The 27200-nt window shown below is 36.5% G+C and overlaps 1 protein-coding gene across 1 annotated transcript in view; it reads left to right on the forward strand.

The window, feature by feature from the left end:
• ARIH1 (ariadne RBR E3 ubiquitin protein ligase 1) overlaps positions 1–27200 on the forward strand; it is an 82139-nt gene that overhangs the window by 25099 nt on the left and 29840 nt on the right. Inside the window, exon 2 of the mRNA XM_027847392.1 lies at positions 18651–18718. Within this exon, the coding sequence (XP_027703193.1) occupies positions 18651–18718 (68 nt within the window). The remainder of the gene's footprint in view (positions 1–18650; positions 18719–27200) is intronic.

Below are 27200 nucleotides of genomic sequence, written 5' to 3' on the forward strand. Positions count from 1 at the left end.
CCAACTTATATAATGTGCTCTTACATCTTCCAACCCCCCCCCCCCCCCCCCCCCCCCCCGTCGTCTCTGTAGCATTTAACATTATTGACTACCCTCTCCTGGATACCACTTCCCTTTGGATTTTTGTGACACTTCTCTTAGTTCTCCTATATATGTGACTTCAGTCTCTTTTGCTGGCCAACCCTCCTCTGTTCCAGTATCCTCTTCTCATTACTGAGAAAACTACCCCGTGAGTTCAGGCTCTCATTACTTTTCACCAAGATTATTGCAGTGGTCTGTCCTTGCTATACAGTCACCACCCCAGTTCAGGTTCTCATTTCCTCTCACCTGAAATATTGCAGTGGCCTGCAATTTGGCCTCCCTGCCTCAAGTCTGTCCCTACTCCAGTACATCTTCCATATGGCAGCCGAGTGATTTCCCTAAAGTGTAATTCTGACTGTATCACTCCCCTACTCAAACTCTGTTGATTTGCTGTTGACTCTAGTATTAAATAAAGATTCTTGTTTGGCATTTAAAAACCCTTTACAACCTGATTCCAACCTTATTTTGCATTATGTGCTTTTCTGCACTCTACAATCCAAAACTTCTAGTTGTCATGTAGTTTACTTACTCTGGACTTTTGTCTTTCATCGTTATACTTTTGCCCTGACCATTCCCTGTGTCTAGAATGCCTTTCCTCTTCATTTCCCTATGTTGAATTCATTACTTCCTTCAAGACTTAGCTCAGGTACCACATTCTAAGTGAAGACTCTTAATTCCTCTTACACACCCACTGCCAACCATTCTCTAAAGTCCCTGGTATATATTTTGCATATATTATGTGTGCTTTCTCCCTTTATAAAATGGAAGCTCCTTGGGAGCAAGAACTGGGTCATTTTCGGTTTTATATCCCCAGGGGCTGGCACCTAGTAGGTGTTTGTTTGATAAATGTTGTCAACAGGTCAACTGACCCTTGTGGTGTTGCTCACACAGGATGCTCCATCTCCTGTCTCTGTGCCTTTTTTACAGGCTCTCTGGAAAGTGTTCCTTCCTCACCTTCATCTCTAAAGTTTTGAGTTCCAAATTCTACCCTGCCCCACCCTACCTCACCCCTGATGGTAAGCAATCTGATATAGGTTATACATGTGCAATCATGTGAAACATTTCCTTATTAGTCATTTTTTGCAAGACTTGAATGAAAGAAAGTGAAAAATAGTATGCTTCGATCTGCATTCCAACTCCATCGGTTCTTTCTCTGGAAGTGGATAGCATTTTTCATCATGAGTCCTTTGGAATTTTCTTGGATCATCATTGTATTGCTGAGAATAGCTAAGTCATTCACCATTGATCATTGTACAATATTGCTACTACTCTGTACAGAAGAATCTCCTGATTCTTCTCACTTCACTTTCTATCAGTTCATGTAAGTCTTCATTAATGTGTTTGATACATAGCTAAAAAGATGTGCAAGTTGTTTTCGCTGACAGTGTGATTTCCTTGAGTTTAGGGACTGGTTTTTTTGTTTGTTTTATTTTGTTTTTTCATTTTATCTCTAGAGCCTGGCACAGAGAAAACACAATAAGTCTTTGGTGATTAATTATTGTAGAAAGCATCAAGCATAAATTCTTGCTTGCCTTTTTAAAATTGACCTGTCATGAACTTCACCCTCTCTAATTATATATCCCCCTATTTCCCAACACTCCTTTGTAGCCATTAGCCTCACTATCTGTCCCACACTGTGGTAATTTTCCATTTTAATACCTTTGTTTATGCCTTTCACCGCTTCTTATCTAGTTAATCTTTCGAAATCTTTTCAAAATCTGGCATTAAGTTCTTCTATGAATCCTGACTACTCAACACTGATCTCTTCAGTCTCTGATCATGTAGTATGGTTTGGTTAAAGTGCAGTATTTTGAGTTCTGAATCTGGATTCAAATTAGTAAACCATCACTTTAACTTGTGTAACCTAGGGGAAAATCACTCAACTTTTTGGCCTTCCATTTCCTCTTGGAAAGATCCAGAGGCATTGGAGGACACTAGATGACCTCTAAGGTCCATTCAGCTCTTTGAGTTCATGATCCTATGATGGTTTCAGTTTAAAGTCTTTGCCTGTTAGTCTTTAATCCTCATTGTAACTAATTTTTTTAGCCTGAAAAAAAGTTCACTTTTCTAAGTACCTACTTAGTGAGTTGTAATCATTTGTGCTTTTTTTAATATGTAGAGGGGTATAGGAAGGGAGAGTTCATAAACACTTTCCAGTTCAAGGATACTTAATTTGGAATCTTTCTATACCTAAGGAATGACTGGCTATATTAATATACGTATGTATTACGATAATATATTTATATTCTTGACATACATTTTAATTCTCCAAACTCCCTTCTCCCCACTTAAACTAGATAGCACCAGCTGCTCCTGCATTTTTTCTGAGCACTGATAACTACCTAGTTTTATTCTAGTACTGCCTCCCTTTTCCTTTCTTAGAAGTCATGCAGGTGACTTATATGCCCCATATGGAGCGATAGAGAAAACTGGCGGTACAGCGGATAGATTGCTAGACCTGGACTCAGGCGGGCCTGAGCTAAAATCCTCTTAGACGCTTAGTAGCTATGTGACCTTGGACAAGTAACTTCACTTTGTTTTCCTTAGTTTCCTCAACTGTAATATGGGGTTAATAATAGCACCTACCTCCCAGGGATGTTTTGAGGATCAAATAAGGTAATATGTAAAAACCATTTAGCACAGTGCCTACCATATAGGAGGCTCTATATAAATATTCCCTTCCCCCTCTCCTACCATCCTTTCTTTTTTTATTGTTTTGGGGAGTCTCTCATTTGTATAAACATCCTTAACCTTTTTTTCCCTTCTCAAACTTTTGGCTAGTTCGTTGCCATAGAAAAATCTACATATTCTTGTTTTAAGTTTGAAAAATGATGCAAATCATGATTGATGCAGGTAAAAAATTTCACATGTTCTAGTGAAAAGAAAAAACGACCTCTAAAGCTCTTGAATGTGTTACCTTCAGTCTCCTGCACAAATAGCTCTAGAATCTGTCTCATTTTCCACTCATTGCACTCTTTTTCACAAGTGTGACCCTCTGGAAAAGATAAAAGCTATTTTCATATTTAATAAGAGGGAGAATAGTGGTAAGTTAATTGGTCACATGATCAGAATACCTGGGTTCAAGTCCTAATCCTGCCATTTCACTGTCCCATATATTCATAGCCACATCACTTAACTACCCAGCCTTTTTCCTCCTCTACAGAAATATTGAGGGTCTTTGTCTATAAGGTTGTTAAGAGAAAAAAAGTATTTGTAAGTTATTAGTTTGGCTTGTTGATTTCCCTCCCTGCTGTCCAGTTGCTTTGGTTCCAGGAATATTTTCTACTTTATTAATGCTGATTTCAGTTATATTTTGGGTCAGATGTACTACCTTGGGAACTTAATCACACTTCTAGCCACAGTTAATGACATTTTTTTCATCAGGGAAACGGTTCTGGATTCCAAACAACTAAGTTAATATGACACTTTTGGAACATAACCTATTTATAAGGGAAATTATTACAGTAAACCTAATTTCCTTGGGTAGATTTCATTGACTATCATTCTTAATGCATATTTGGTGGCAGAACTCTTGATACTTTTATCATGAACTAGAAAATAAAAAAACAAACATTTCTATATGCAAAGAAGGCTAAAAAAGAATTTTATGTGAAACTTAAGTTTTATTACATAATATTAAACATATACATGCAAATTAAATTTAACATAATACTGCCAACATTGCTCTACTTCTCTTATGCCCCCTTCTGAACTTCTCTGCTTTCTTCTGTGTATTTTTAAAAACATTTTGTTGAGACTCCTGTCTTCTCCCTCTTCTCCCAACTCTGTTCTGCTACTTCTCTAATCACTGTCTATTTCTGGTATGGGTATACTCTCAAAGGATATGCCGAGTTTAGTGGCTTTTTGCTTACAGACATAGACTGTTTTCCATAGGGACCAATTCACAGTTCTATTAACAGTGCTTTAGTGTACCTGTCCTCCTTTGACCTCTCCAATAATTGTCTTTTTTTTTTTTTTTTTTTTACATCTTTGCTTATTGTTGGTAAGTTTTTTACATACGAAGTCTTGCTTTAGATGATTTCTCTTAAGTAGTGTATTTCCCTACATAAGAATTGGAGGTGGAATAGTACCAAAAAGTAATAAATATTTTGATTGCAGATATCAAATTTTAAAATTAAGAAAACCAAAAATAAATTAAGCTGTGAAATGAGGCTTTATTTAATGAGAGAAACAAATGTTCAGTATTGAAAGGCAAATTCCTACTTTAAGGAAATAATGCAGAGTGTAACTTACCATGCTCTTTCACAAAACATATCTGAGAACAAAGAATGCTGACTCAGTATTTTTCTTATATGTATTCATGAATACTAAATGCTATAACCTAGATCAAAAATAGAATGGTTTTTGATAGGTTACTTTGTCAGTAATTAGATAATTATTTATTGTATTATTCATTTTGTTGTGTATCATGTAGATATTCATAATAAATGTAGTGTATCAGGGCAAATGATATATTTTGGAATGGCTGTAGATACTTTTTTCATAAGATTGCTCATTGCTTTAATTTAAATGAAACAGCAGATATGTAGAGCACTTCGTAAATCACACAGTTATCTATGAATATCTGTTGTTACTAATTTCGGAGAGTGAAAAGGCAGTTTAATTTCTAGGATCCGAATGGGAGCTGAGGCTAACTTGGAGCAGAAGTTTTCTAAAGTTTGTTTTTAGCTTAGTTTTTAGGAGTTTGCTCATTAAAGAGCTGATTCTATCAGTAAAATCACAGGTCAAGTCCCCATCCCTTTAGACGATCATCAAAGTTAGTCTTTTTAATTGGTGTGTTCAGTTTTTATTTAGAGCCACCAAACTTCGCTCCTTAATTTATATACTTCAGGGGAGAGATGTATAAAAGATTGTTTCTCACACTTCACATATCCCAGGTTTAACCCAGAATTTCATCAGACATACTCTGCCTGATGATCTTTCCAGTAAAACCCAATGATGGATGAAATGTGGTAATAACAGAGCAATTCCATAAGAATGATGTTAATTCTGTGAATGTGCTATTGAACAAATGCTGTGTCAGTGGTGCCTCCCAGTTTTATAATAAGATTTGGATAGATCTCAGATCTTGCACTTTCTACCTGCACAACACTTCTGTCTTAGAAGTCAGCTCCTCTCATCTTGGGATGGTGGGGTGGGGGAATCCTGCTTGAGTTGGATCAGACACATCAGGTCCTTTCTAACTAGAGAGTGTATGAAAACCAAGGGAAAGATTTTCCAAGGTTCAGGAGATAGCTGACAAATATAGACAGCAGCCTATAGAATCTGACCGAATTTTTAATGCTACTTGTCTGTGCGTTGTTAAAAAAAAATTTATTTTGTTTATTTCCTCCTCGCTTTTTTCTTGTTATTGTTATGCACATTCTATAAAACAGACTTCTTCAACTAGTACCTAGTTACTAGTGGATTGTCAAAGTAGTTAGTTCCTAAGTAGATTTCCTGCTGTTATGTGACGTATAATTATTACCAGGGGATAGCAGTAGAATATTTCCACCTGCATGTTAGGATCATATCCCTAACCCTATCAGTTATCAACTGATTCTCTTCAGAAAAAAGTTGGGAGACCTTTCCCCTCTGCTGTCTAGTGTGTTTTTTGTTAGCGGTACTAAAGAACTTGCTGAATCCTGATCAGGTAGTTTACATTAGATACGTGTGTTTTTCCACTGGTAATTAGTTAAACTAGTGCTGCAGAACTCAGAAATGCTTAACCTTCAGATGTGACAGTGGAATATTTGGGTGCTGCTGAATGATAGTTTTATTGATACATTTGGTTGTCAGCTAACTTGTTCTGATCGAGATCTATTAGGTCAGACTCTTAAGTGACAGATGAACTTAATTTCATCAAGTGGGAGAAAAATTGGATGGTCTTTCTAGGGGGGAAAAGTAACTATCATTAAACTTCCTGGTTTTTAGATGTCTTTTTTTTTTTCCAAGAGATCCTAAATAGATTGTAATATTGCATTTTTCCAAATCAGGTATATTTCATATTGAACACAGGAGTATATAATTTTGTGTATTGTTTCATAAAAGATATATAAGGTATATTAGGTTTTTTCCATTACTTGAGCTTTTTAAGTTTAAAGCTAGATGATAAATTGTAGCTACATGTTGCAATGGATAGAGCACTGAGCCTATGGTCAAGAAGACTCATCTTCCTGATTTCAGATACGGTCTTGGACACTTACTAGCTGTGTGACTCTGAGTGAGTCTCTTAACCCTGTTTGCCTCAGTTTCCTCATCTGTTAAATGAGCTGGAGAAGGAAATGGCAAACCACTCCATTATCTTTGGCACAAAAACCTCTAATGGGGTCATGGAGAGTTGGACATGACTGCAACAGCTGAACAACATAAAAATGATTGCTGTTTTCTTAGGAATCATGCAGAAGAAGGGATTCCTATTTGGGATTCCTATTTGACCAGGGCCTCTGTGTGAGAGGAGCGTTCACACGTTTCCATGTCTAACTGCATGCTGAATTTAGCCCTGGTTTTTAGGAACCTCTGATTCTGTTTGAGGAGGGAACCTTTTTTGTCAAGTGTGGTATAGTGGAGTCAAACATAATTTCCCCTCCTTTTCATGACGCTTCAGTGTGTGAGTGAGACAAGAAGAAGGTTTCCTGAGGAAGTGTTCTTCCAATAGAAGAACTTGAGGCAGGTCCGTTTTTAGAAGTCAGGATGCTGTTATTCATCTTCACTGAGTCTCTACTCAGTGCTTATAGCACCACTTGCACTGTTCTTGCCTGATAGCAATATCAGTATTTGCCCTCAGTTATTTTTTTTTTAAGGATTCACATCTATAAGAAGATAAAGTATTTGACAAAGATGAAGCAGAAACATATTTTTGAATGTTAACTAGTTCTTTCCCTGAACTGCCATTTGGATATACACATTGTATAGGAAGTGGTAGTCTAGGCCGAGTGTAACTTGAGGGAAGTGGATTTTTCTAATTGCCCCTTTTAAACTCTGAATATAATCTACTTTGCTTACCAGGGGCAACTTGTGATTGTACTTAAAGGGCAGAAACTCTATGAAACTTTTATTTTAAGCAAAATTTTGGGATCATTGAAAAAAAGGTTATAGTAATTTTAAGAAACTGAAAGGTAGTGGAGCCATAATACAGCTTGAGCAGGTGCTTATTTAGGATAAAGCTATTAGTTGGTATAAATGCTAATACCACGAAATTCTTATTTTCCTATTTTATATTTTAAGGGGGAAAAAGGAATGAAATGACTGAGAATGCTTTTAAAGAAAAGCTTCTGTTCTGAGTAATAGCAATGGTTCACACTGATAGAGCACTTGAATGAAGGTTTGCAAATGCTTTAGGTACATGTCTTCTAAGCAGAATACTTAGGAATTTTGATGTTAACAGAGAAGAAAATCTATGCACATGACAATTTTCTTTATAACATTAAAAATCTTGCAAATAAGGAATATAGAAGTAGTTTCATCCTGTTAAAGACAGGTACAAGACAATTTGTGTCTAAAGACTTAATAGTCTGCATGTATTTTTGGTCAAGTATAGAGGGAGCTTTTGAGCCACACAATACAGATGAGTAGACCCCATCTGGACCCTTCCCCCACTTAATATATCCTAATTTTATTTTTATCAAGTCTGTCAATCTGACCTCTGCCGCTGTGGCCCATTGATCTGTCCATCTGTCTGTTACAGTGCTTAATGGGTACTTCCAGAAGTGTGAATTCAGTGATGCAAGGACAGGCGGGCTGCAGCAGCAAAGGTAGGACAGAACCATTCCAAAAGACAAGTCATTCTTAAGGGCCATCTGTAATTTATTGGCAGCCAGGACATAATTATTCAGGCATAGAATGTTTGTCCTGCAAATCTTTGGGGAAAGCCTTCTCTTTCCTTCTTCCCCTATCCCCGCCCCCACCCCCCCCAAAAGCAAGACTACATAGGAAAAGCGCTGTTTTCTTACCAGAGACATGATTAGAATTTCAGTGGAAGAATAATTTAGCATTTAATGAAAACACTGAATTAAAAGGCAATCTTGGCTAGAAAAACCTTTATGGTATTTTCTTGATAGCCATAGGAACCAGGCTAAATCTAAAATTGAAATTTCATGAAAAGGGCATCATATTTAAGTTAGGAAAGGAAAAGGAGATGAAGAAACACCTGACAGTTTACATGGAAGACATTTTCCTATTGCAGAAATAGTTAAGTGAACTAAAAGAAAATGTAGTAACTACAATAATATTGAGATGGTAAATGTCTGGACTTCCTGAGTAAGTCTTGGGTTTAGAGTATGTGCTGTACTAGGAGTGAGCATTTTGAAGCCTGGAAAAAACCCTCTGCTCAAACAAGTTGTCAGGACTCTTAAGGGACCTGACAGGGTCATTGAATCTAGTTCCCATATTTTACCGATAAGGAAATGAAAGCTCTGAGAAGCAGGAGTCCTCCAAGTGAGGACAGTAAGTGGCCCAGGCACAGTCAGGCCAAGCCCTCTGGTTCAGGGTCTCTACCACTTTTTCCAGAGGAGCACATATATGAAAAAGGGACAGAGAGAGTTTAAAACAATAATGAAGGTGTATATTAGTTTTGCACTTTCTTTGGGGGTTGGGGGTGGGTCTCCACAATGGGGTTAAGTGACTTGCCTAAGGTCACACAGCTAGTATCAAGTGTCTGAGGCTGGATTGGAACTCAGGTCCTCCTGACTCCAGGGAGTGTCATGCTTTCTGCAATGTTTTTTAGCCCTAGAAAATTCAATTTTTTAGTTACTTTTATTTTCTCTGCTTATCACTTTAACTTTGCACCTTCTTAAGCCCAGCTCTATACTTTTCCATTGTATTATAGCTGAAGGATAAGATTAGACAGTTGTATTATAAAACTGTTTTCCACTTTATTGAAGACTTTTTACCTCTCTTTTCTACTTCTCTGCATATCCCCTCTGTCCCTAAGAAGCCCAACCTTTCTATTCTACCTCCAGACCTTTTCCCTTCCCTATGATGAATGATTAAAAACTACTTTGAATCCTTCCAAGCTCTCCACCCTTTCCCATAACTATGTCTTCTAGGCTTTATTGACTGAAAATTCCAGAGTAGAAGTTTCCCACAATTTTTGTATTGTTAACTTGTTGACCTCAAGCACATTTTGACCACCTGAATGGTGGGTTATTTTGTAGATTTTATATTATTGAGTTGTCCTTAATGTTTTGCATATTATGTGCTTTACTGTATTAAATTCTAAGCTTACAGAAGAGACTAGGTTTCTCTAACTTAGTAGGTAATGGCTAATACCAGAGTGTTATAAGAATCTTTTCCCATTTTGATGCAGACCTAAAGAAAGGAGCATTACAGTGTTATCAGCTAAAATCCCAGTGTAAGGAGGCCGTGGGCTTTTTCTCAAATGTATTTCAAGAAGATATCTGAAAGACCTAACAGTGGAAGGTTGAAATATTTTAAATGAATGTCATAGCCTTCAAACCAAACTCCATAAAACTTTGTTGTGTTTGGTGCTAAAACAGAAGTGTGCATCACATCTTCATGCAAACAGATTGGATGAAGGAGGCCTGCGTGCTGGTCTTGCCTTGGCTGCAGTCTTAGCAGTGCGGGTCTTTGGAAAGTCACAACCCAGGGGATCAACCAAAATTTACCTTTTTGTTTTCAGAGATCTAAGTATTATTTGTGATCACAAGCAGCTCGTGGGTTTTTTAGGTCCATTTTCTCATTTGATCTTATTAACCCTTGTCTAGGAAATAATAGCAGACATTCCATTTTGTGAATGGGGAACTGCAGAGAGCCAGACTTTTCCAAAATTACAGAGTTGTTCAGATCTTAGAACTTCTCACTACACTAAAATGATTCTGCACACTGGAAGATTTTTAAAATCATTGTGTCGGAAGATTTTTCTTTTAAAATTAAATAACACACTTCCCAATTTAAGTGTGTATTTCAGACTGGAAGACACATGCTGTATATTTTGAAACACTGCCTTATTTTGAAATTGATTTTATAGTGAGCTACATTCACAAAAAATGATAACTGTTTTCTTATTGATGGATGACAAGTATAACATTGTTTACAGATAAACAAAGATTTGGGGTATTTTTGTTTGCATTAAGAATATGACCTTATGGCAGTGGATAGAGCAGTAGCCCTGGAATCAGGAGGACCTGAATTCAAATTTGACCTCAGACACTGGACACTTATTAGCTGTGTGACCCTGGGCAAGTCACTTAACCCTGAGTGCCTCCTCCCTCCCCCCCCCAAGAAAAAATATGACTATACCACCAAATTCACACATTTTCCATACTTTTTTCCTAAGTGAAAAATAAAATATTGACATTTGTAGCCATATTAACAAATTGAGTTGAATTTAGAGATAAGACATTAACATTTTTATAACACTTTGAAGTTGTAAAATTCTTTCTCCCCAAAGTCTTTTTTGATCCTCTTTCCCCAACAAAGCTAAGGCTTTCCTTACCAACTTCCACTTCTGACACTATTCTTAAAGGACTGGACCTGGTTTTTTTTATCATCTTGTTACATGAGATTTTTAAATATAAGTTTACTGGTGAAATCTTTTCATTGGTCTCTTTAGACAAATCCTTTTTATCGGAATTGTTTCTCTTTGTGTCTTCAGAATTTCCCTATTAGCAGCTTCCTGTTTTTTCTGTACTGATTTCTTTTAAACAGTTTTAGGTTGTGGCATTCTAATTATCCTTTCTCTGACCTTATAGACCTTGTATATAGGCAGGTATAATACATACACGCGTGTGTGTGTGTGTGTGTGTGTGTGTGTACATATATACATATATAGCAGACATATGTATGTGGGGTGTGTGTATATGTATATAAAGTCTGTCACTCTTTCCCAGGAATAATAGATTTTATTTAGAATTGGAAGGGACCTAAAAGATAATTATCCACATTTTACGGAAGAGGTTTTGAGACCAAGCATTCTTTACACTGAACAACATGAGACTCCTCTTTATTCTTTCTTCGAATCAATAATTATTCAAGATAATATGATAGAATTGCTACTTGCAGGTAACTTCTTTTTTAAGGTTGATATTCTAACTAATAAGGTTCCTCACTTCCCAAAACATTGGCTCTGCTTTGACTACTATAATCTCTCAGGGCAGTGTTTCCCAACTTGGATTTTCCATTGTTGCCCTTTTTAAGGGCAAATTCTTTTTTGCACATGGTGGTAATTATACTGCTAATATATAATGAATGATAAAATAAATTCATTTAAGAGATTTACTGAATCGTAATGGTTTGTCATGTACATTTTTAATCACCATTATCTCTATACACTCTGAAAATTAATAACATGTGTGAGTCACTTCAGTATACAGATGATATTGTTTGCTTATTTATGGAACCATAGCCTTTTTATTACTTGTGGACCTGAAGTCTGTAACCCACAGGTTGAGAACCAATTTGTCGAAATCTTCAAGTTGCTGATTTAAAAAAAGAGAACTTTTCCCTAAATTATTTAACATCCTACACTTCTGATCATTTCATTTTGCTACTTCTTATTCCTTTTCACCCTTAGATCCCTATAACTTGGGACATTTCCTTAAGATTTGGTACCGGGCATTTCCCCCCAAGTTATACCAGCTCCCATAGCAATTTAATCTATTTCTATGGCACTCAACTACATCGTCTATGCCATTGACTCTTAAATCATTTTCTGTAGCCTGAGTTACAATACTGTATCTCTGACTGTTTCTCTTGCACCTCAAAATCACCATGATAGAAACTTTTCACCCCTCATAGCAAATAACTTAACAAGTACTACTGATTTTATCTCAGCAATATTTCTTGCATCTTTCTCTACCATCCTATAGTTGAGGGACTTCCCTTATCTTATCTCCCTGTTTCCAGTCTCTCTCTAAATCAGCCTTCTTGTCAGTGTCAAACACCCTCTGTGTGTGTGTGTGTGTGTGTGTGTGTGTGTGTGTGTGTGACATTTGTATGTATAACATAATATGCATTCATTTGTTTATTTTGGATGTACAGGCATGTTAAGAGTATCAAGTGGTTTTCTGTTGTCTATTCAGTACAAGACCCTCCATTATCTGGCTTTATGACTGAAACACTTCAACTCTTCAACTTCTACTGCCAGACACTAGACTAAATTCTGAGGATAAACATACAAGCAGAAAGACAATCCCTGCCTGCAAGAAACCATACATACTCTAATCACAGTATCCTAACCACACCCACTTGAAGGAAAAGCAGGTGTTCAGCTTACTCACGTATCCAGCTCTCAGTTAAGTCCCTTCTTATCATCTTTTACTTCCTAATTATTCTTGCAGCCTCAAGTGTCTACCTTTTCAAGCCATCCTCCCAGCAGCTGCTGGAGTGATACTCCTTAATTAAGCCAAGGTGTAAATGCAACATTCCACTATTTAGTAAGCACCGATAACTCCTTCCCAACTTGGTTACAGCTCCCTTTTCCTGCCTTACTATATACATTACTCTGCAGCTCAGCCCAAATGGCTGTTTTGCTTTTTATCGAATGACACTCCCTCTCCCATCCTGAAATTTCCTCACTCAAAACCTCTACTTGTCAGAATTTCCTATTTGTTCTAAAAATAAGTGTTTTGATCCCTGTTGGGGATTTTTTAAATTATGTATTTATGCATATATAATTTATATTGCCATAATTTCCCCCAGTATCTTTCCCTTTCTAAAAGAGCCACCCAAAATAACGTAATTTTTAAGAAAAAAAAATGATAGCTGATTAGTACATTTTAAAAGCCTGAAAATATGTTCCTGAGCAACACTTGTGAACTTTGCACCTCTGCCAACAGATCAGGTGGCAGTGTCTTTTCATAACTTGTATTTTGAACCATGCTAGTGTTTTGTAATTTTACAACACACTTTTAATTTTACTTTAGTGGTTCTTTCCATATGCTGTGTTGTAGTCATTGTGTATACACTGTTTTCTTGGCTCTCCCTGCTCCACTCTACATCATTTTATGTAGCTCTTTCCATGTTTCTTGCTATATATTCTATTTCATAATTTTTTATAGCACAGTAACATTTCTTTACATCCATTTACATACATAGATGCACATTGTCTTCACCCAATAGCATGTCAGCTCTTTGAGGGCCAAGTTCTTCTCTGGTTTTGTTCTTGTCTTTTTCTCCACATTACTGCTTCTCAGAAAGTTTTGATGGTTGATGAGAATTTCAGGTAGAAGTTGCAAAGAGGCAGATGTTAGGCTTGAAGTCAGAAAAGGTTTCCTCACAGTTAGAGCTATTCAAAAGTGGAACAGAGTCCCTGCATTTGGAGTCTGTAGGCAAAGACTGGCAGGTAATCATTTGTCACGTGTTGTGGAGGGAGAAAATTCTTATGCAGTAGACAAATCTACCCTTAATGTTCTATTAGCTCTTCACATTCTGGCATTAATGGATATAGGGCTGGACTTAGAAGGACCTAGGTTCCAATATTGTATATAACACCATGACCATGGACAAGTCACTCAAAATCTATGAGCCTCAATTTCTTTACTTAGGATATTGCTATTTTAAGTAATACTATGATTTATACTTTTCAGGTCAATTAGCTTTTATCTCGCTGGATTACGTAGTCAGTCTTCAGTTGTTGCTCTGACTTAAAACATTCCTAGTGTTAATTTGGAAGTCATTCTGCCTGTTTCCCTATTTGTTATAATAAGCAGAGACTCCCATGACCACAATAATAGCACCTATTAACTTAGTAAAAACTTAAGTCAGATTAGCTTGTAAATTATTCCTTTTTTTTTTTTTTTTTTTTTAGGAAAAAGTACATTAAGGAACAGTAATCTTACAAGTATGCTTGTTGTCACTTATCAAGTCAGAAAAACATTCAACAAATTCCCCTTTAGTCTACCTGGTGTAATAAAATCAGGGTGTGTTTCTCCCCCTTACCACCTCAATAATTCGTTCTTGGTACCCTCCACTCTTAAGGATTTTGGAAAATGTTTCCAGATGGTTAAAAACAGGAATAATTGTTTTGAAGTGTTAGTACCTCACTGCACTTTATGACTGCCTATCTATAAAGCATATTCAATAGGAACATAGATTAAAAGAGCTTGAAGATATAAAAGAACATAATTCTAAAACATCCGAATCAAGTTAACTAGATTTCAAGCCCTAATTTGAGAGGAATAAATTATTCCTGACTTTTCAGGTACCAAATATGCTTCCAAATTCAGGTCTAGTTTTATTTGTTTACTTTGTGGTGGTAGCATCTATCATTAGATTTTTTTTCTTTAAAGTATTTGTTCATAGTAAATTTGTTTGCTGGTAATTGTTTAGTAAATGAAACTCTGTTGTTACTCTTACTATCCATGGATGTTATATGATGTACTTGGCTGCAGGGAGTGGGGGAGAGGTGTTGGGGGGTGGTTTGTTTGTTTTCCCAAGAGCTAGAGGCAGCCTAGTTTCATTTGGTCTGTTAGTAGCAATGTGAAAGGTCTATATATTTGGGGTTCCTATCTTTTTCCAAATTGAGAACTGTTCATTGAGTATCAGCTATGGAAGACCAAGGACAAGACCTTCAAGGGGTGTATATGATTAGGAAGATACAATGGGTATGTGTGTTTCGCTCTCTATTGTAGCACGTAACTCTGCACAGATATCTACTGCAGGTATTCAGGAAAGGTAAATGAATGCACTAAAAAAAAAGATTGAATCTTTTCCTTTCCTTGGATTAGCATAGAAACTGTTGAATAACTTAGCTGTACCTCAACTGTGAGACCCTGAGTGCTTTTTATTCTTGATGTAAGGAGGTTTAGAGAGAAAGTAAAGGAAATGATGTGAACAGAGTTACTGAAAGCACTGGTATAAAACACTTGCATGTGGAAGATTTAAGTTGCTTGTTGAAAACTTTAGGAATACTCTGAAATCAGAGGATAACCTGGTGACTTCAGTTTTCTTACTTTTTCATAATTTTTTAAGAGTCTCACTTGACAGTACCCACAATACCAAACTACTTCATTCGTGTGTAGTGTAGTAAAAAGATAAGTGAATTTGAAATCAGAACAAGGATTCAAGTATCTCTTCTTTTAATGTGTGACCTTGGGCAAATTCATCTAACCTCTGGGCCTCATAAAGTGAGAAGTTGTAGGTCTCACTATTTCCACACCTTGCCCACTTCCTCCCCCCCCAAAAAAAAACACCTTTAAAAATTAGAACAGTTAAATCTTTTGCATAAGAAAATATTCCATAAGATTCTTGTTGTGAGTATAAAATATGTAGAGGAGAGGGTGTGGAGAGTGGAAATATGGGCATTCCATATTTTTTATGGCAGCATAAAAGCTTGTGATTTCGAGTCAGACAGCATTCCATAATTAACTCTTTATAGTGGACATTAGAATTGCTTGGTTTTTTTGTTTTTAAACAGAGTGCTGTGCTAAGAAACTCAGGAACAGACTAGTAGATCTGCAAGAGCAAGTGAATAATTAGCAAGGGAAAAAGCTCACCTTAGGGAAAAAATGATGGTATAAGCCTTCATTCCCTCTTTCTCAGTTTTGTTTGGTGGTGTGAGAACTTGGCTGTCCAGGGTGCTGAGAGAAATGGGGGAGATTAGCTAGGAGTGATAATAAAACTAATATTGATATAACACTTTTCTTACAATATTACTGTGGAAATGAAATAATAGCAGTAAGTATACCTATTTTCAGGTAAGGAAACTGAGGTACAAAACGTTCCAAGAGTTCTTTCTACTATGCCATGTTGGTTGTCATCTTTATAATGCCCTCTCTGTCTTAAGAAGTGATAAATATGAAAAGTGATATGGATAGATCCCAAAGGAAAGCACTTAGTAAAAAATTTTCTTTGGGAAATTGTTCATATTCAGAACATTAAAATACTGGTTCTATGAATCATCTTCAGGAACATGGAAAGAAAGGTCTGCAGAGCTTTTCTTTGTAGTATCATTTATGGAATTATGTTTAGCATTAGGTTAGGATCCCTGGTTTTCTATGACAAACAAACCAGCTGTATGGGTAGGACCACTATCATAATTGCCAAACCCAGATGACCTTTCATTCTCCTTAACTTTTGACACTGCTTATCCCTTCCCAGTCTTCCCCTTGCCTTTAGATACACCATAATCTTAAGTCTTTCCTATCTCTCTTGACAATCCCTTCTGTTTCCTTTATGACTCTTCATCTTCTTCCTGACCCCTCAATAATGGTATCCCCCAAGGATATGTCTTTGGCCTTTTTCCTCTTCTTTGGTTTCAGCTAACGCACACCATTCGGATAACAGTCAGATTTTTGCCTCTTGTCCTTTTTTCTCCTCTGAAGCCCTAGTTAGCTATCTGTTGGACAGTTCCAACATTTCCACATCATGTGGGGATGCTCCACCTACTAGCACTTTAAACTCAAACTTTTTCAAAATTGAGCTCATCTTTCCCTAAAATAAAATGATTTTTCCTTTCATGAGACTTTTATATGACTACAGAATTTTTTAAAAATTCTTTTGAGTATGGAATGAGAGAACAGACTTTTTTCCCTGTTCATAATAACCTCCTCTGACTTTCTGTTGCGTTTAAAGTAAAATAACTCCTCTCTTTAGCATTTAAAACCTCTTCAGCCTGACTGCAGTCTATCTCTCCAGCTTCATTGGACTTTACTCTCCCTCAAACGCTTTTGTGATGAAGCCAGACTGGCCCCCTCTTTCTGGATATTCACCTGGTCTTGTACTGGACATAGCACATACCTGGAATGAACTCCTCCTTCCTTCCATCTCAGTCTTTTTATGATGCAGCTGAAGCACCATCATCTTGATAAGCCTTTCCTGTTCTTACTCTCCTCCTTCCTCCCCAAATACTACTGCTCTCCCTGCTCTGCTATTGTTGTATTTACTTAGGGTGTATAGTGTGTTCCCAAAGTCTTAGCTACTATTTTAAACTCTAATGACTTGAAACTGGGTGCACTAAGACTTGGGGCATCTCACATTTGTATTCATTCACTTTAAATTTATGTTTATATTTATATATTTTACGTTTATTTATTGTTTTTAATGTAGGCTTCCTTGCCTAGTGATTATTTCATTCATTGTACTTCTATCTCCAATGCCTAGCATAGTGCCTGGCATAGAATAGGCACTTAATAAATGCTTTTTTGATCTTTCACATATTTTCTTTACATTTTCACTGCCATACCCTACAACAGATCTTAAGTAGTTTTCTTTTCAGCTCTTTTTTTCCTTTCTGATTGTTCTTTCATTCTGTTCTTTTACACTGAAGCCATGGTCATAATTTACTTACGCATGGATCTGATATTCCCCTTGCATTGCCTGTCCAATCAAGTCCAGAACCTTTCGCCTACCCTCACAGTCAGCCTGCACCCTGCCTTTCCATTCTTTTGTCATATTGGATTCTGTTCCAGGTTACTTGTTGTTCTATCCAAACTGAGTGTTTAACCGCACTTTGCTTGAATTCTCTTCTGTCTTTCACTACCTAATGCTTTCTTTTAAAAAAATGTCTTTGCTTTGCTCGCTGTCTACGCCTCCATTGAGTACTCTTTTCTCCTTTTTGCTTGTTGAATTCCTGCTGTCCTTTAAAACTCAGTTCAGTTGTTCCCTTCCCAGAGAATGTCTTCATATCTAATTATTCTGGTTTTGTGAATAACAAACTCATCAGAATTTTGCAAGATAAGCAAATTTATGGTGCTTTTATCAAGGGGACAGACAGTTACTAGAACTTAGAGATTATTCCATGGTTGAAAATAGTCTCTCCTTTGTCCTTGTCGTTACTTTTTTTCTTATATCATACTTCTCTGCCTACATGTTTTATCTGCCCCCTTGAAGAAGGTAGGATCCTTGAGCACTAGGGACAGTCATTTTTGTCTTTTGTAAATACTGCTGCTCCTTCCCCGTATAAAAGGTACTTAATAAGCGTTTGTTGCTGTTGTTTTTATACTTTGCTTGTAGCAATAATATATTAGCGTGATTTTACATGTAAAATAATGACCTTGGATTTTTTTGTTACAGATGTTTCTGAAATAATTTCAGCTGTTTTAACTTGACTTTGATTCTCCAAAAAAATACAATACGTTCAAATGCAACTTTTATTAGAACTAAAATTGATGGTATATGGATATGGAAAATATTAAACATTCTGATACAAACGATAACTTCAGTTAACAAGCATTTATTAAGTGCCTTATTAATCTTTCGAATTTTTAAAAATTCTGCTTGACTTTTAGTAAGATAATTTTCCAGTTTGGCAATATCTTCTAGAATCTGCTTCAGTCTTTTTTGTACAACAATGTAGTTATTTTATTTTTTTTCCCTGCTTGATCTTACACTTAAGAGTTTAGGTCCTGGAAGTAGGAGCTGTCTTATCTAAATTTTGTATCTGTCTGGAAAGGAGACAAGGACACATTTCAGGAAAAGAAAGGGGAAGATGTTCTGTTAGGATATTTTTCTTCAGTACTTGATTCATTCATTCAGCAAGCATTTATTGCATACCTCCTGTGTGCCAAGTACTGTGCTAGTCACAAGGGATACAAAGACATTCAGCAAAAGAGTTCACTGAATGTCATTGAAATGGTATTACTCTAATGTGACTTCTTTCCCTCCTTTAGAATCCAGCAACTATCACAAGAATACTCCTTAGCCATTTCAATTGGGATAAAGAGAAGCTGATGGAAAGGTAAGATACCACATTGACAGCATTGTGACTACAAATGAGGGGAAGAGAATCTAGGGAAGAGCGACTGTTGCAGATCCAAACAGGATGCTTAAAGTGTTGCAGAGGGGACCTTGAAATCCTTCTGATTCAGCCCTTATCAGACCGATAATCTCTATAACATCCTCAGTAAGTGGTCCTCTTTCCTCTTTTTTGAAGACCCCCTAATGATTCGGAACTATTTTTACCATTTCCTCCCTCAATTTAAAGAACTTAGTTTTGATGGACATGTTTATTACAAATTAGAAATTTTTTTTGTCTCCTAAGGTTCAGTCTGCTTACTCTCATTGAATACTCCATTTTCTCTGAAGAAAAGTCAAAGCTGTTTTGCTTGGGTTTAGCCCACCAAAATGTTCTAATGGCTACATGTAAAATATTTGGCTGAAAATTGAACCAAAGTCTGTTGCACCACATAGTGTTTGAAATAAAGAGGCACTCTTGCTTAGCTCCTGAAGCAAAATGAGAATTATTCTTCTTGCTGCTCTGTCTAGGAAGAGCTGGTCCAGCTATTCTGCCATGCAAAATTGGGTTACATGCTTTAAAAAATAATTTTGTTTTTAACTCAAGATGTCTTACCTCTCTTGAAAAACAGACCCCCTGTAGTGAAAAAAACTTTTTTGCTGTTAGTTGTAACACACTACAATCTGCTTGTCTTTGGGCAGGTGATCTATCCACAACTGAGAACCATGGTTGGTGTAAAAAAGAAAATTCTCTTGGCCCCACAGAGCCATAATTTTAAAACCAGCAGATGGTTTTGGGGGAGTTTCCCAGAACTTTGCTTTGAATTCCAGTAGTTTCCAGGTGGTGATGAGATATTGTTCTTAGGCTCAGGCAATGTCAAAGAGGAGGAATCTTGGTCAATTTTTTATTTAAGCATTTCTTTTGAGTTTGGTAAGTTGTAAAGCACTACCCCAGTTATTGTAGCTATTCTTAGCAAATTTCTCATAGCAGAAACTTACCTGACAACAACAACTGCTACTGATGCTTAGGGGGATACCACTAAAGTGTGGTCTGGATTTTATTCAGTGAATCTTTTCAAAATTCTTCACTTAAAACATAATGATCTGATTTCATCTGAGTTTTTTATATCATGCATGACTTTGTAGATTTCTACATGTTACTACAGATAACACTTGTTCTACCATTTGTTCACTGGCTTGTCAGTTGATAAGCAATTAAATATACTGTAGGTCTCTTAATTATTCAGAGGGAAATAGGAACATAGTAGGTTTTTTAAAGAAACAGTTAGGAAATAATGAAAGACTTTTAATCATGATTATATGGAATTCATAAAACAAATCTTATAAAATGGATGGGCCCCAGATTTTTTTTTTATTAAATATTTTGCTGTAATTTACATAGATAAGTTAGTTTTTGATTGTTGTTGTTTTTAAGCAGTGACTTATGTGATTTAGGAACATTATGATTCCATGAGACTAAGTTATACATTGTGTCCTGTCCTACCTATTTCAGAATATATCCTTTAATTTTGGATACTGGTAGAAGGAAATGCAGACAACTAAGACAGCTTTGAAAGTTACATGTTGATCTTACTTTGTATTTTCCAAAGGAAAGCAAGCTGTACAAACATGATTTGTGGTTTCATGTACAGTATTTTTTTTTCTCTTCTACTTTGTAAATGGAAATGTTCATTTTATTTGGTATTCAGGTTTTGGTGGGGTTTTTTTGTTTGTTTTTTCCTCTAATTGTAGGGCTGGGGCATAGCATTGATACAGGACCTTCAGCAAAAGTGCTGATAGTGTTGAGAAAGGCTTTTGAACACTGCTGTAGATTCTTGGCAGGGCAGTGGGGTTAGGTACTAAAGAAGGGAGATAAATGTGGGGACATAGATTCAAACTCCCAGAAAACCTGGGTTTCCAACATATCAAAAAGAGCACCTCTATGTGACCTTTTTAAGGAATGCTTGTGTTGATTCATTCACCTTGCAGTCCCACCAAAAATTCCCTGAGCCTTTTCAGTGAAACTGCTATTTGTTATCTAGCTATTCACCCTCACCTCTCCTACCATTTTGCATTTGAGACATTGATTTCATTGATTGATTGATTGCAGCCAGTATGGTGTATTTTACATTTTTCTGCGTGAAGTTTTATCTTGTTCGATTCGATATGTTTTAGCCTGCAAGGTCTTTTTAAGTCCAGGCTCTAATGCAATGTGCTGACTATCTCCTCCATGACCTGTCATCTGTAAATTTCATGAGCATTTCACCTATGCCATTATCCATGCCATTAATAAAAATGTTTAGCACAGGCCATGCACTGGTCACTTCCAAGTTGATACCAAAACATTAAATTACCACTCTTTGGGTCTGGCTGTGACAACTAGTTCTTGAATCCGTCTAATTGTACTTTGTTTTAGTGTGTATCTTTTTATCTTTTCCACTTTAGGTCTAGAGGCTTTGTCACTTACTTTGCTAAAATCTCAGTGAGCTCTGCCAATTTACTAATCAGTTGCCTCTGATCTGCCAGTTTACTAATCCCATCTTGTCTGAAATGACCTGTTGGTGAAGCCCTGTTGGCTCTGAGTTGTTTGTACTTAGAGATATTTACAGTCATCTTTTCAATAATACTCAGTAATTTTGCCACTAATTGAAGAATGGTCACTTCAGAAATCCAAATCTCATTCTTGACAAAGAATTAGTCACTTTTCATAGCAATATTTTTGTGCTTCTAATCCATGTATTTGTTTTTGTGGGAGTTTTTTTAATCCCCAGTTTTATAAAAGATAAATTTTGGGAATTATAGGGATCCTAGATCTTTTGGAGAATTGCTGAGTCCTACTTGAGGATAAAATTGAAATATCTTGTGTACTGAGTCGAAGTAGTATTTATAGGCAGTTTTAGATTTGATGACAATTACCCTTCAATAATCTTAATGCTATGTATTCACTCCTCCTTATCCTTTAAGGCTGTTGTCCATCCTAATGCTGTATAGGGAGTAAGTACCCCCAAATGTTCAAAACCCTCTACAAAATATTTTAAAAATTTACTATTTGTTAAGAAAAAGGAGGGATTGCCCTTTAACTTTCATAGTATGGTACTAACACTGAGCAATTGTTCTTGATCAGAGTTTTGTTACCTCTCATTGTTGACTTTATGTCATTGTAATTAACATTTATATTCACTTTATTTTTCTGTATCATTTCATAAAAGCGTCACCATTTTCTCTGAATTCTTCATTATGATGCTTCAGCCATCCTCCAACTGTTGAGCACCTATTTTCCCCCAATATTTCTATTATCAAAAATAATGTTGCTGTGTATGTAAATAGGGCAAAGAGGGTATGTTGCTATCAGTATTCTCTCTAGGCCAAACAGTACAATTTAGTAATTTTTCTTCAGATTCCAAATTGTTTTCCAGAACAGTGGGACCAATTCACAACTCTGCCAGTAATGAATTTGTGTGTCTAGTTTTCCCGTAGCATACTTCTTCCCCTTTTTTTTTTATCTTTGCTAATTTGAGGGGTATTAGGTAAATCATTGAGTTGTTTTACTTGTATTCCTCTTAGCTTTGGTGATTTTGAACAATTTTTAATAGGATTGCTGGTAGTTCATATCCTTAGACCACTTGTCTATTGAAGAGGGACACAACCCTATTGATTTAATGGCAGGTTTTTAGAGATCTTTTAAGAGGTTCATATCTTGTCTGTTCTAGCTTAATTGGTTACCTGCTGTCCTGTTCACGCCAAGCGTAGTAGTTCTTCTTTGTTCATAGAATTTGTGAACTTTTGTACTTCATTGTTCCTTATCTTCTTAATAGGATAGATAGTACTCTTTCCTGTCCTTGCTTCCCTCAACTGTGGATATCTGTGGCTAATAGTAGGTGCATAGGTTATCGATTTGGAAAGAACATTTTTAACCTTCAGTTTACAAATCAGGAAATGTATTTTAAAGGCAACTAACTTGCACAAGGGGTCATAGCTAGTGAATAGCAGAGCTTAGCGGGCCTCTGGGTTTACTCTGCAATAAAATCAAATTTTATTTAGGTATTCAGCAATTTGAACTTTTTAGTGGGACCAGTAGAAAGTAATGTCATTCTAGTTATCCAGACCTTAAATTTTCCAGTGTGGATATTAGTTAACTATCTAAAAGAAACTTCTGGTGTGATGCCAGGAGCTCCATAGGCCCAGATTCACTGGGGGAATCAAGAGTGCTTTCTTTTCAAAATGTTGTTGGTACCTTTTGTTTTTATACCATCATTATTTCCTGTTATGCCCCCACCTCGAATTGAACCCTAAAACAAAGCCAACCAACTGGTCGAGACTGTTATAACGTTCTGTGGTAGTGTACAAAAAGATTTGACCTGAGTGAAAAATTAAATTTGTCCTTACAACTTCTTACCTAGCTTTACAATTTAATATTCAGTATGTCCTGCTGCAGCCATTTGTTTTATAAAATAAGACCTGGAATTAGAAGATTTTGACACGTTTTTTCAATATTTCATCATGAAAACACACTTAGCGTGTTGACTATTAAGTATAACTTTGAACATTCTACTTTTTACAAATCTGGCCTTGATTATAGCCCTGGGATTTTCAATGATGTTTACATCCATTGAGTTCTCAGGCCATTGAAGCATGTTCATCTCCACCTCTTGGATAAATTTCTTGTTGTTTTTTTGTTTTTGAGCGTGTGTTTATACCAAAAAGAGACGAAAGAAGGATGTGTACAGAAATATATGTGGCAGTTTTTCATGACCTGAATCAAAGGAGGAGACATGAACTGTGGGGAATGGCTGAACAAATTTTGGTGTAGGGATGTAATAATATTTTATGCAATAAGAAATGGTGGGTGTTTTCCCAAAAACTTGGGAAGACTTGTAATGAATTCTGAGGTAAAGTGAAATAAGAGCCAGGGAAATTGTTTATACAGTAACATCAACATTGTAAAGGCACAAACAACTTTGAGAAACTTAAGAACTTGGATCAGTTCAGTCACTCCCATGGACCAGTGATAAAGTATGTTACCTACTGACAAAAGGGGTAATTGACTCAAGGTGTCCAATTTTAGATATTGCAAATGTTTGGGTTCATTTTTCTTGACTGTGCTTATTTGTTATAAAAATGGTGTTTTTCTTTTTGCTGGAGGGAGCAGCGTAATCTTGATGGAGAGGGGAGCTAATGATTGCCCTGCCCAGAAAGGGCAGGTTGAAGTGATTTTTTAACAATGCGCTGAAAAGAACAGAAAGTTCAGAAGGGAAAAATACAGGCAAGCCAGAGACAACTTTGAAAATAACCTATTTAATTTATTATATACTTTTACAAACACCTTGTTTATAACAGATTCACTATAGTCTCCTTTCTCATGTACTTTGGACATGGAATGTTTTGTTTTTCCCAGTTTACTTTGTAATATGCTAGTCTAAACCTTTTTTTACTTTCTCTTCCCTATTAGTCTGTACTTCAAATAGCAGTATTCTGAATCTTTTGGATAGGAATTTGGGTTCCAGTGCTTTTTTAAGCCACCTATTTTGTCTCTTTTCCCTAAGTACCCTATGTTAATTTTTAATGTAGATTTTTAGTCCCTCAAAATTAAAAATAATTAAAAAAAAAAAACTCTCATCACCCTGGACATTGATGAGGGAGAAGAGGAGGAATTTGATCACTAATAACCAAACTAAATTAAATTTTTTTTTAAAGTAGGAAATCACAGAGCAAAAGTAATTTTAGGATTACTCATTTGAAAGGTATTTTGAAATCTACTGAAGCTATTTATCCCAGGTCCTTTTTAACTTGGTATAAATTTTTTAAATTGTTATCTTCTGATTTTCATACTACTAACTTTTACTGGTTTCTGTCCACCCATTCTTTCCATAGAATTCTCCCTTAGTTGATGGTTTTTTGTTTGTTGGGGGGAGTGGGAGGGTTGCTTTTTTTCCTTTCTCTTTTATTTTTTTAAACCTGAAATCTAGCTGCCTTTTAATGCATACCCACAATGCTGATCTTCACTGCCTTACATCACAACTTTGTACTTAGGCTTCCCTCTGTTAATGTTCTTTAGCTCCTAAGTTGACAAAAGGGAGGTTTTATCAATTATTTCAATTGCAGATGATCTCTTAACTGGGATTTTATTTTCAGTTCTATGAATGCTTAGTGTATCTACTTTAATTTTGTCATTTTTCATCTAGTCCTTTTGGTATAGTTTGGTTTTTGTCATTGCAGTCCTTTAATAAGAACCTCTTATTAGAAGGAGATGGAGGGGGAGAGGAAGACATTTCTTCTGATTAGCCCGTCGCTAGTCTTTCTGTGCAGAGTGCACTGTGGAGATTGATAGCTCAGTTTGGGTCCTGTCCCAGCCCTTTCATCCAAGAACTTTTGATACTTGCTTGATTCTAAGGGGTGAGTTCCTCAATCTCTTCTTCCTGGCCCAGTATTGGTCAATAAGATAATACAGCATTTGGCTTCTTCGTGGCATTTCTTACTGTCGTCCACAGCATTGATGCTGGTTTTAGGTGGGTGTGTAAAGTGTCCCTCACTGTGTGTTGTATCCCCTGCTAAGTTGTGAGCTCCTTGAGCGCACGGGACTGTATTTGTAGCCACAGTGCTTGGGAAGGTGCAGCTTGCAGTGTTCAAGACAGTCTTGTTTAGATATTATCATATAAGAGAGTGTTTACAAGATTAAAGTGGTCTCCACAGCTATGTCGAAAATGTCTAACAACTAAGTCATTTCAAAATGTGTAGTTTCCAGTGCTACCCACTGTGTAGTTAAATAAAATTAGAAAATGGGCTTTAACTTGCAATCAGAAATCATTTACTAATAGCAGTCCTTTTGTTTATGACTTAAAGAATGGCATCTGTTTTGGGGTCTTTAGTATTTTTAGAGTGAAGTGGGGGAAGATGAGAAATTAGAATTTTGGCCCCAAGGAAAGCCATTTGAAGAAATAGAACAGGCAGAGATATATGTGAGTGTTGTGACTTTTGGGGGGATGTTTTGGGGTTTTTAGTTTCTGACCTTCACTTCCACAGGATTTTGAGTTCCAAATTTTCTCCCCATCTCTCCCTTCCTTCCACCCCACGATGGTGTGCATTCTGATTACCCTTTCTCCCAATATGCCTTCCCTTCTGTCATACCCCCCCCTTTTTTTTAATCTCCTATTTTCATGTAGGGTTAGATAGATTTCTATACCTCATTGCTTGTGTATCTTATTTCCCAGTTGCACGTAAAAACAGTTTTTAACATTTTTTTAAAAAATTTTGAGTTCCAAATTCTTGTCCTTTCTCCCTCCTCACCCACCCTTACTGAGAAGGCAAGCAATTCGATATGGGTTATACATATGTAGTCATGCAAAACACTTCCATAATAGTCATGTTGTGAATAAAAATGAATATTCTTCGTCCTTACATTATAAGGCATTATAATTACATTATTAGGCAGCACAAGGACCATAAGGGCTCATAGAATTAGGGCTGGAAAGGACCTTAAAAGTTCTCCAGGGGCAACTAGGTGGCACAGTGGATAGAGCACTGGGCCTGGAGTCAGGAGGACCTGAGTTCAAATCCAGCCTCAGATCAGACACTGAACACTTACCACTTACTAGCTGTGTGACCCTGGGCAAGTCACTTAACCCCAGTTGCCTCACCAAAATAAAAAAAAAAGGTCCTCCAGTCCAGCCCCATTTTACAGATGAGGCACCTGATGCCAAGAAGGGCAGCATGACTTGCTGAGGGAGGATAACAGAGATGGGCAGTTTTCAGCCCTAAAGAATCCTACGAAATAGTTGTTGGTAGACATCAGGCTTTGCTGTAGCTTGCCTTCGCTTTACTCCTTACATGTCCTGCATGGTTCTTGTCCAGGCTTTTCTACAGATTCTCCATAAGAGATCCATCTAACCCTTTGGTGACCTTCATCTTTGTCTTTTAACATCTTTGGGGGTGGGGGGAGTGATAGTGTTGTACTTGGCACTCTTCATCTGTTTTTACTCAGTCTCAATATTTAACCTCCCTACTTTTCTTTTTAGATATCTGTCTTGATGTGTTATTCACTTTATCCATGGCAGGTTGTCATTGTTTATGTACAGTATCCTACCTACTTAGACCCAGTATATGTCCAGTATATGTCATTTTCTCATTGATCTTTGGATTACCTTCTCTATATCCAGAATCATGGACACAGATCTAATGGGATAATAAAACAATTAGCATAGTGCCTAGCACATAGTAGGCCCTTTAAAAATGCTTATTCTCTTCCTATGTACTGTACAGTTTGTAATCAGTAGTTTTCAAAATTTTTGCTGAAGATAGAATCTTTTTATAAAGTTTTTGTTTTCCAAATATAATTTATACTGTGCATGAATTAGTGCATGTGCTTTTAGGAAAATCTATTTAAACATCAGAGGTTAATTGACTATATGAAATCTGAAGAACATTATTCATGGGTATCATTGAAATAAATAGGTACTACTTTACACAAGTATGTCTAAAATTGCTGAATT

Source organism: Vombatus ursinus, unplaced genomic scaffold (genome assembly GCF_900497805.2).
Source record: "Vombatus ursinus unplaced genomic scaffold, bare-nosed wombat genome assembly UNPS02015404.1, whole genome shotgun sequence".
Classification (NCBI taxonomy): domain Eukaryota; kingdom Metazoa; phylum Chordata; class Mammalia; order Diprotodontia; family Vombatidae; genus Vombatus; species Vombatus ursinus.